The following is a 10,976-nucleotide window of genomic DNA, read 5'->3' as shown; positions in this document are numbered from 1 at the left end:
GGGTTTATCTATCTTGTTGATTTTCTCAAAGAACCTCCTCCTGGTTTGGTTGATTCTTTGAATACTTCTTTTTGTTTCCACTTGGCTGATTTCATCCCTGAGTTTGATTATTTTCTACTGTCTACTCCTCTTGGGTGAATTTGCTTACTCTTGTTCTAGAGTTTTTAGGTGTGCTGTCAAGCTGCTAGTGTATGTTCTCTCTAGTTTCTTTTTGGAGGCACTCAGAGCTATGTGTTTTCCTCTTAGGACTGCTTTCATTGTGTCCTGTAAGTTTGGGTATGTTGTGGCTTCATTTTCATTAAACTCTAAAATGTCTTTAATTTCTTTATTTATTTCTTCCTTGACCAAGGTATCATTGAGGAGAGTGTTGTTCAGCTTCCACGTGAATGTTGGCTTTATATTATTTATGCTGTTATTGAAGATCAGCCTTAGTCCGTGCTGATCTTATAGGATACATTGGATAATTTCAATATTTTTGCATCTATTGAGGCCTGTTTTGTGACCAATTATATGGACAATTTGGGAGAAGGTACCATGAGGTGCTGAGAAGAAGGTATATCATTTTTTTAGGATAAAATGGTCTATAGATATCTGTTAAATCCATTTGTTTCATAACTTCTGTTAGTTTCACTGTGTCTCTGAGTAGTTTCTGTTTCTAGGATCTATCCATTGATGAGAGTGGGGTGTTGAAGTCTACCACTATTGTGTGTGGTGCAATGTGTGTTTTAAGCTTTACTAAAGTTTCTTTAATGAATGTAGCTGCCCTTGCATTTGGAGCCTAGATATTCAGAATTGAGAGTTCATCTTGGAAGATTTTACCTTTGATGAGTATGAAGTGCCCTTCCCTGTTTGTTTTTTTTTGTTGTTGTTGTTGTTGGTGGTGGTGGTGTTTTTTTTTTGTTTTGTTTTGTTTTTGTTTTTTTTTTTTTTTTTGATAACTTTGGGTTGGCAGTAGATTTTATTCCATATTAGAATGGCTACCTCAGCTTGTTTCTTTAGACCATTTCCTTGGAAAATTGTTTTCCAGCCTTTCACTCTGAGATAGTGTCGGTCTTATTTCCTGAGGTGGATTTCCTGTAAGCATAAAAATTTTGGGTCCTGTTTGGTTGTGTAGCCAGTCTATTAATCTATGTCTTTTTATTGGGGAATTAAGTGCATTGATATTAAGAGATATTAAGGAAAAGGAATTGTTGCATCCTGTTATTTTTGTTGTTAGAGTTAGGATTCTCTTCTTGTGGCTGTCTTCTTTTAGGTTTGTTGAAGGATTACTTTCTTGCTTTTTCTAGGGTGCAGTTTTCGTCTTTGTTTTGGTGTTTTTCCTTTATTATCCTTTGAAGGGCTGGATTCGTGGATAGATATTGTGTGAATTTGGTTTTATCATGGAATNCTTTGATTTCTCCATCTATGGTAATTGAGAGTTTTGCTGGGTATAGTAGCCTGGGCTGGCATTTGTGTTCTGTTCGGGTCTGTATAACATCTGTCCAGGATCTTCTGGCTTTCATAGTCTCTGGTGAGAAGTCTGGTGTAATTTGAATAGGTCTGCCTTTATATGTAACTTGACCTTTTTCCCTTACTGCTTTTAATATTCTGTCTTTATTTAGTGCATATGTTGTTCCTATTATTATGTATTGGGAGGAATTATTTTTCTGGTCCAATCTATTTGGAGTTCTGTAGGCTTATTTTATGTTCATGGTCATCTCTTTCTTTAGGTTGGGGAAGCTTTCTTCTATAATTTTGTTGATGATATTTACTGGTCTTTTAAGTTGAAAAACTTCATTCTCATCTATACCTATTAATCTGGTCTTCTCATTGTGTCCTATATTTCCTGGATGTTTTGAGATAGGATCTTTTTGCATTTTGCATTTTCTTTGATTGTTGTGTCCTTGTTTTCTATGGAGTCTCTTGTATTCTGTTGCTGATGCTCCCATCTATGATTCGTGATTTTTTTCCTAGGATTTCTTTCTCCATAGTTGTCTCCCTTTGTGATTTCTTTATTTTTTCTACTTCCATTTTTAGATCCTGGATGATTTTCTTCAATTCCATCACCTGTTTGGTAGTGTTTTCCAGTAACTCTCTAAGGGATTTTTGTGTTTCCTCTTTAAGGGCTTCTAGCTGTTTACCTGTGATTTCCTGTATTTCCTTCTTAGTGTCTTCCATCATCATCATGAGAAGTGACTTTAGGTCCATGTCTTGCTTTTCTGGTGTGATGGTGTATCCAGGATTTGCTATGGTGGGAGAGTTTGTTTCTGATAATCCCAAGTAACCTTGTTTTCTGTTGATTCCTTTCTCGAGCTTACCTCCTGCCATCTGATTATCTCAAGTGCTTGCTGCCCTCAATATATCTGATTGGAGCCTGTCCTTCCTATAATCCCAGTTGATTCAGGACTCCTCAGAGTCCAGCTTTCTCTGTGATCCTTTGATTGTGGGCTCCTGTGAACTTGAGATTCTGGGTGTGTCAGAGTTCTTGGCAGTCAAGCTTCCTCTTAGACCCTGAAATACTGGTGTGGCCCAGCTCCTGTTATCCTGGGATCCTGTTATGCTAAGATCCTGGGTGTGTTACAGTGCCTGGAAGTGGTATCTCCTTTGAGGACCATGGAGCTGTTTGGTCTGTTTGAAACCAAGTTAAACCAGTACTGATCAAAAGAAACCCAAGCCTCTGGTCTGGAAGGGATCCAGTGTCCTTGTTCCTGCTGTCACAGGCCCGTCACAATTGGATTGGAACTGATGTTGTGTTTCACTCACCAGTGATCCTAAGATTAAGTGGAGAGCCCTCTGGGGAATGTGGGGGTGTCCACCGATTCTGTGCCCAAAGTGACTCTGACCCGGTGCTGGTGCTGGAAGGGACTTGTGCCCCTGCTCAGGCGAGTTTTCTTCTTCCTTACTGCTGTCTCAGTTCCCTCCCGAGCAATTGGATTGGAGCTGATGTTGTGTTCTGCTCACCAGTGATCCTAAGATTGTGTGGCGAGTCCACTAGGGACCGTGGGGGTTTCCATTGATTCCGCACGCTAGGTGACCGGGTGCTGACACCAACCAGAAGGGACTTGTCTTAACCCAGAATTCTTGATAAAAGAATCTCTAATTGCCAAGGTGGACCTAAAGAAATCTTCAACATCCTTGGTCAAGAAAATGCAAATCAAAACAACTCTGAGATTTCATCTTATACCTGTCAGAATGACCAAGATCAAAAACTCAAGGGATAACAGCTTGTCCTGGCCCATTTGTGGAGTAAGGGGAACACTCCTCCACTGCTGGTAGGGGTACAAACTTGTACAACTACTTTGGAAATCATTTTGGTGGTTTCTCAGAAATTTGAGAGTAGATCAAATCCCAGCTATATCACTCCTGGGCATATCCCCAAAAGATGCTCTACCATACCACAAGGACATTTGCTCAACTATGTTCATATCACTTTTATTAGTAATAGCCAAAAACTGGAAACAATCTACATGGCCCTCAAAAGAAAAGAATGAATAAAGGATATGTGGTGCATCTACACAATGGAGTATTGCTTAGCTATTAAAAACGATGACATCATGAAATTTTCAGGCAAATGGATAGAACTAAAAAAGATCATCCTGAGTAAAGTAACCCAGACCCAGAAAGGCAAACATGGAGTGTACTCATTTATAAGTGGATATTAGCTAAAAAGTACACAGTCCACAGACCCAGAGAAGCTAAGTAACAAAGAGGGCCCAAGGGAGAACTCTTGAGTCTCACTAAGAAGAGGAAATAGAATAGACATTGGAGGTTGATGGAGGGAGGGGACTGGGTAGGAGAGGACGTGGCAATTGGAACAGGCTCAATCTGGTTGGGGTAGGACTGATGGAGACAGTACTGGGAAATACAACTGTAATTGGGATCAGGGATCATCTCTAGGATGAGCTAGAAACCTAGGACAATGGAAATTCCCAGGAATCTGTGAGGGTGACCATAATGAAGGTGCCTAGCAATGGTGGTTATAGAACCTGAAATGGTCATCTTCTGTAACCAGGTAATACTTCCAATTCAGGGACAGGGATACCAACCCAGCTACAAAACCTTAGACTCATAAAAATTCTTGCTTATAATATGTTATGGGATAAGGATGGTGCAAATGGGAGGGTATAGCCAACCAGTGACTGGTCCAACTTGAGACCTAATCCATGAGAGGGAGCCCACTCCTGATACAATGATGCTCTGAAATACTTGCAGACAGGAGCCTAGCATAAATGGCATCAGACCAACTGATGGAAACATGCAGAGAGCTGCAGCCATATATTAGGTGGAGATTGGGGAATCCTTTAGAAGAGGAAGGATAAAAGGTGCCAAAGAGGTCAAGGACACCACAGGAGAATCAACTAACTGGAGCTCACAAAGACTGAGCCACCAATCAGCCAGCGTGCACAGCATGGACCTAGGCCCGTATATATATATATATATATGTAACAGACAGCAGAAGCAGGTACTGTCTTTGTTTCTGCTGCCTGCCTTTGGATCTTTTCCCCCTAACTAGGCTGCCTTGTCTAGACTCAATAGGAGAAGATACACTTAGTCCTACTGCAACTTGATATGCCAAAGCTGCTTGATGTCCATGAGAGGCCCTCTTTTTCTGAGGAGCAAAGGAAAACAGTGACTGGCAGAGGAAGGGACTGGAAGGAGAAAAAGGAGGGGAAACTGGTATCAGGATGTAAAGTAAATAAGTTAAAGTGAATAAATAAAAAGAAACAGGAAAACGTAGACGCCAACCATCCTTGTCTGAGCCTGTGAGTGAGTCTGGTAAGCGCTTCAGTTTGAAAAGGACTGCACTAGATGAGTGAAGTTATGCAAGATGTGGACTATGCAAAAATGCATGTGTCATACATATTTATATCTTTTTATCAAATGAAAGTAAGATTATTGTTATAAAGAAAGCTGAATTCATTGTGAGAATATTAGGGCCACCAGAAGTTTATATCACTAGCTTCTTCATTTAATGTTTAACCAGATAAAGTAAATTATATGGGAAATGCCTGAACTTAAAAAATCTACACCCAAACTGTCTACCCCATATTTATATGGTAGCCACCAAGGCATCCTATAGAAACCCCTGACTTCAAAATTGTATGTGTGGCCTTCCATTCATGTATTTCCCATGTTAGAGCACTAGATCCCCAGGCAGTTATGTATTCCCCTCTGGTTTGTTTCTTTTTAAATTCTTGTCAAATAATATCAACTCTCCCTCCTCACTTTAGATTTTAACATTCTCTTCTTCTTTGTATCCACAGATAGGTTTATAATTTACAGAACCATTAGCTTCTCACTGGATCAGTCTAACAGCCTGTTAAATAGTCAATGGGCTATCAGCCCTTCTCATAGGCAGTAGAAATCTGTTCTAAAGAGTAGCCAGAGCAAGCCTTTAGGATCTGTCTTTTTCATTCCTTTGCAGCGTGCTGCTTGTCCTTGAGCTTCTGGCTCCTGTTATTACCTCTGCTCATAATGGTTTTAGTTTCTGTAACCATACTGACCCTATTGCTCCTTCCCAGAACCTTCTTAAATAGCTCTTCTCCAGGAACCTGTCTCTAGAAATGCATTTGGAAGTATAGTGCCTTCCATTTCCCCTTGAAAATCACATACTGCAGCTCACTGTACATTGCCTGTTTATTTTATATAGCATACCCTTCCTGTCTCCCTCTTTTACCTAGGTAAATTGTAGGTTCCTCCATACTCACAACTGCCTTTCATTCTATTATATCACTGTCTCCAACAGAGTAAGTAAGTACCAGTATTTTTTTAATGGTAGTTGGAAATAATTTTGGAGGTTACTTTTATACCCTAAACCTTCATTCTGCTCATTTTTCTATTTATCAAATAATTATAAAATGCCTCTGTATTCCAGGAATTATGATAGTTGCCCTGATTCAACTCTGCTAATATCCAAATAGTCATAGCATCAGTACTTATCATGTAGTAGAGTAAATTAACAATTAACAAGTACATTATGTCCAACATATAGAGATCAAGAGAAGAAGCTGGAATGTTAAGGGCACAGGCAGGGTGGCAGCCAATGCAGATTTTAGATTAGAGAAGGAAGTGGTACTTGGTCCCTTACTTAGTCTCTCAGTTGAAGAAAGGGGACACATGTTCTAAGCAAAAGAAGAAAAAAGATACACAGTATAATGTGATAGTGGTTCTTTAAGAAGCATCTGGGGTATTGGTTTGTGGAGTCCTGTGTTACAGGGTAGGCAGTGTCTGATGTACCGGAAGGTAGATAAAGCAATAGAAGGAGGTCTAGTGGAGGGGAGAACAATTTTAGAAAAAGGGTCTTTATCAGATAGAGAGTGAAGGGAAAACGTACACAGAGCTGACTGTCATTGGCAGTGGACTAGATTAGAAGAGTGAAGAACTGACACTCAGTTTCTCTCTCTCTTTTTTTAATATATATTTTTTATTAGATATTTTCTTCATTTACATTTCAAATGTTATCCCCAAAGTCCCCTATACCCTTCCCCTGCCCTGCTCCCCAACCCATCTACACCGACTTCCTAGCCCTGGCATTCCCCTGTACTGGGGCATATGATCTTCCCAAGACTAAGGGCCTCTCCTCCCATTGATGGCCAACTAGGCCATCCTCTGCTACATATGCAACTAGAGACACAGTTCTGTGGGGTAAAAGAACTCACATGATATGCACTCACTGATAAGTAAATATTAGCCCAGAAACCTAGACTACCCAAGATACAATTTACAAAACACATGAAATTCAAGAAGAAAGAAGACCAAAGTGTGGATACTTTGTTTCTTCTTAGAATGGGAAACAAAGTATCCATGGAAGGAGTTTCAGAGACAAAGTTCTGAGCTGAGACAGAAGAATGGACCATCCAGAGACTGCCCCACCTGGGATCCATCCCATATACAACCACCAAACCCAGAGCACTGTTGCATATGCGAGAAAGATTTCGCTCACAGGACCCTATATAGCTCTCTCTGGTGAGGCTATGCCAGTGCCTGGCAAACACAGAAGTGGATGCTCACAGTCATCTATTGGATGGAACACAGGGCCCCTAATGAAGGAGCTAGAGAAAGTACCCAAGGACCTAAAGGGGTCGACAACCCTATAGGAGCATCAACAATATGAACTAACCTGTTTCTCTCTTTTTAATCACAATTCTTTACTGCAGCTCATGGCAAGTATGAGGCAAAGGTCTCTTGAAGCAGATGTGCAGCAGAACTCTCTACCAACTTTTGGTAGGCCGCTGAGTGCTGAAGGGTCCACAGGAACGGAGGAAAGGTTAGTGCTCCCTCAGAAGAGGATTGGCATTTGGATGGGGAAATCATCCTCCATATCTGGTTTAGTGGAAGATGTCACCAAGCAACTTGCCCTATTCATGGGTCATTTTGTTTCCTAGGTTTGAACTCCCATTAATTCATTCTAAGATACATGTGCATCATTTCAATTCACTTCTTGAAAATGTCTTGTGTTGTCACATAGTCCTCATTTCAAAAGGTGCTAATTCATTTTAGGATGTTTTTGGTTCTTTTACTATCTAAAAATTCACATTTAACATATGCCTTTAACTAAAGAAAATAATTAAATTTGAAGGAATTTAAGATATTTTTTTTTTATTTTTGTCTCTAGCCTTTTGTTTTAGACTCAAGAAACCCAAGGTTGGGGAGGATCATGTGAAAACCCTGGTTTCAGATCACATGGCCCATTGGCAACAGTTGATGTCCACAGGATTCATGCCTCTAGTATAAGCCTTGGTTCTGTATGTTGCTGGCTTGGGCCTCTCAAAGGCTGGAGAATGTGTTTAAGCTTCATGTGCTGAAAAATCCTTACTGTGTTTTGGCCCAGTCTTAGTAGTATGTAGTTGACAAGGGCTATATATATTTAAAATAAATAACATGATGACCACATATATGTATACACTGTGAGATAAAACAAACATATTCATCACAGCTCATCATTAGTAAAAGTATACGTGTACATATATACATGTGTGTGTTTGAAGACAGCCTTAGCCAGCTTCAAACAGGTATGCTGACGATAGTAGCCATGCTGTACAATAAGTCCCCAGAATGTACTCATCTTCTAACTTGGAATTGGCATTTTTGGGCAAAGCCTCACCAATTTTGCAATTTTCTTGCAATCACAATTTTATCTTCATCTTCCTGGAGTTCCAAATGTTTATATTCTACAGGAAAATAGATCAAGCAAAGGGGCCACTTAGAAATTACAGGTAATTTTGGTCATAGTTTGAGTTTTCTGATTCATTTATAAGATGTCATCTGATCCGCATATCAACTGTTGCAGTGACCAGATATTTTTACTGCTGTAGTTAGCAATTGTAAATGACTTCTGAGGCACTCATACCTCGCTAACTTTAGTTAATGTTTTATATTTTTCTTATTGTCTTCCTCATTTAGCATCTATTTCTTTTCTTATATATTTATGAAATTATTATAGTATGTATCTTTAACCATGCCACTCTTTTTTTGAGCACTTTAATAGTGTGTGTCCAAAGTACACATTAGTTTTTCAGAAATGAAATATAAGGAAAGTATATTTAAGGAAGATTGGGAATGACTTTAAACACACCCTCAAATCCCATAGAAATGCTGGAACTTACAATGAGGCCTGGATTTAACCATCTGTTGCCATGCTCTGTGTAGTTCAGCTTTCTCCATTTGTTGTGCTATTTGGCCTCATTATTAGTTTTAGGATTTTAATCTTCCTGGCAGAATATCTAAACAAGGAATATTATATAGAAGTATATTTTCAGAGTTCATAAACAGCTGTATTCTCTCTCCCTTTTCCATCCCTTCCTTTATCCCTCTCTTTATCCCTCTCTTTCCATCCATCCCTCATTCTTTACCCCTCTTTCTCTCTCTCTCTCTCTCTCTCTCTCTCTCTCTCTCTCTCTCTCTCTCTCTCTCTCTCTCTCTCTTCATCCCTCCCTTCTTCATCAATTACTGTCTATATCACCCTCCCTCCCAACTCATAAAGGACAAAGGGTGGGGTAGGGTCAAGATATAAAGGAGGGAAGAAGAAAAGAAAGACAGGTTCCAATTAAGAAGAAATTGTTTACTGTTTTTTATCATATTAATAATCTAGACCAATCTTCTGTGTTTACAAATGGCTGAAGTGGTGATAGAAGAATTCCACTGCTTAATTTTTCCTAATTGTATTTTTCCTAGACAGCATCAGAGAAGATATGACTGGCAAAACAGAGAATATGCAGAGTGCAAACAGAGTGCTGAGGATAAGTCAGTTGGATGCACTTGAACTGAATAAGGCCCTGGAGCAGCTCGTGTGGTCCCAGTTTACTCAGTGCTTCCATGGATTTAAGCCAGGACTGTTAGCTCACTTTGAGCCAGAAGTGAAAGCATTTCTATGGCTTTTCCTATGGAGGTTCACCATCTACTCCAAAAATGCCACTGTGGGGCAGTCAGTTTTAAATATTCAGTACAAAAATGATTCTTCTCCCGACCTGATATACCAGCCACCAAGTAAAACTCAGAAACTGTGGTATGCTGTGTGCACCATTGGCGGGAGGTGGTTAGAAGAACGATGTTATGATTTGTTTAGAAACCATCATTTAGCGTCTTTTGGGAAAGCCAAGCAGTTCATGAATTTTGTGGTTGGACTTTTAAAATTAGGTGAGTTGATAAACTTCTTGATTTTCCTACAAAACGGAAAGTTTGCAACTTCGACAGAACGCCTCCTTGGCATTCATTCCGTATTTTGCAAGCCCCAGAACATGCGCAAAGTTGGCTTTGAGTACATGAATAGGGAACTTCTCTGGCATGGCTTTGCTGAGTTTCTGATTTTTCTCTTACCACTTATCAATATCCAGAAGTTGAAAGCCAAATTGTCTTCCTGGTGTATCCCCCTTACTGGTGCTGCTGGTCATGACAGTACACTAGGCAGCAGTGGAAAAGAGTGTGCTCTGTGTGGAGAGTGGCCCACAATGCCTCACACTATTGGATGTGAACATGTATTTTGTTACTACTGTGTTAAGAGTAGCTTCCTATTTGATATGTACTTTACGTGCCCTAAGTGTGGCACAGAAGTGCACAGTGTGCAGCCCTTGAAATCAGGAATTGAAATGTCAGAAGTAAATGCTCTTTAGAAACCAAGTTGTTTCCTCTGAGAAAAGTGTATTGTATCCAATTCCTTGGAATTAGTCATCCTCAGTGTCATCTGTAGGTGGCTTTTTAACAGGAATGTGCTGTACAGCCACTCTCTTCCTTTTCAAGCACAACTCAGTTCTAATCACTGGAAACTAAATGATACTAGAGAATCTTATAAATGTTCATGTAATTTTTTAGATCATCTAATACAATTTTTAATGTCAAGAATACTGGAAATTTTTTGTCAGATGAATACTAAGAATGACTGAGAATGCTTCTTCATAGAAAAAGGTCAGGCTCTAAAAATAAAAGATTTTTGAGACTCTGGGATGATTGTGCACTTATTTTTGGAGATAAAGGAACATTATAAGCTTACATCATAAAACCCTTTTATGCTGAATCTCAAGTTCTAATGTCTCACTGGTAACTAAGCTTTTCCCTGAAGCCAGTTTTCAAGAGGTTCAGAGTTGAATTCTTACATTCAAAATGTAGAAGCTGCTTAAGGCAAGTGAGTTCTGAGGACGATGGGACAGCTAGGATGAAGAACTCTATGTTGTAAGCCTGTCTGGGATCAGTACTGATATTTGCACTAAGCATATTGGTAGTCTTAGGAAGTAAGACTAGAGGTCTTTTGTACTAATAATATAGGAATTCATATCAAGTGCCCTTTCCAGTTTTCTCATTGTTAAACAATAATATGAGAATATTGGGACTGTTTTTAATCCCTTCACCAAGATAATAACACTTCTAAATATTCTCAGTTTTTATGTCTTAATAATATGCTAAAATCCAGTTGGCTCACATGTTAAGTAATATCTATTTTTTTTAATATTCAGAGATGTAACAATTAACTTAGGTTGTCAGGTCTCTACTCTTTTTTTTTTTTT

The 10,976-nt window shown here is 39.3% G+C and overlaps 1 protein-coding gene across 2 annotated transcripts in view; it reads left to right on the top strand.

Moving 5' to 3' along the window:
- Pex2 (peroxisomal biogenesis factor 2) overlaps nucleotides 1-10,888 on the top strand; it is a 20,293-nt gene extending 9,405 nt beyond the window's left edge. The window contains exons 2-3 of one of the 2 annotated variants that reach the window (XM_021196466.2): nucleotides 7,137-7,246; nucleotides 9,158-10,888. In XM_021196466.2, the coding sequence (XP_021052125.2) occupies nucleotides 7,140-7,246; nucleotides 9,158-10,088 (1,038 nt within the window). In that variant the 5' untranslated portion in view covers nucleotides 7,137-7,139 and the 3' untranslated portion in view covers nucleotides 10,089-10,888. Of the gene's footprint in view, nucleotides 1-7,136; nucleotides 7,247-9,153 lie in introns of both variants that reach the window. The other variant, XM_029537909.1, reaches the window with a different exon arrangement.
- The last annotated feature ends 88 nt before the right edge of the window (nucleotides 10,889-10,976 follow it).

The sequence above is a fragment of the Mus pahari genome, chromosome 4 (genome assembly GCF_900095145.1).
Source record: "Mus pahari chromosome 4, PAHARI_EIJ_v1.1, whole genome shotgun sequence".
Lineage (NCBI taxonomy): Eukaryota > Metazoa > Chordata > Mammalia > Rodentia > Muridae > Mus > Mus pahari.
The sequence above is the reverse complement of the archived record's forward strand: the minus strand, read 5'-3'. Positions and strand labels throughout refer to the sequence as shown.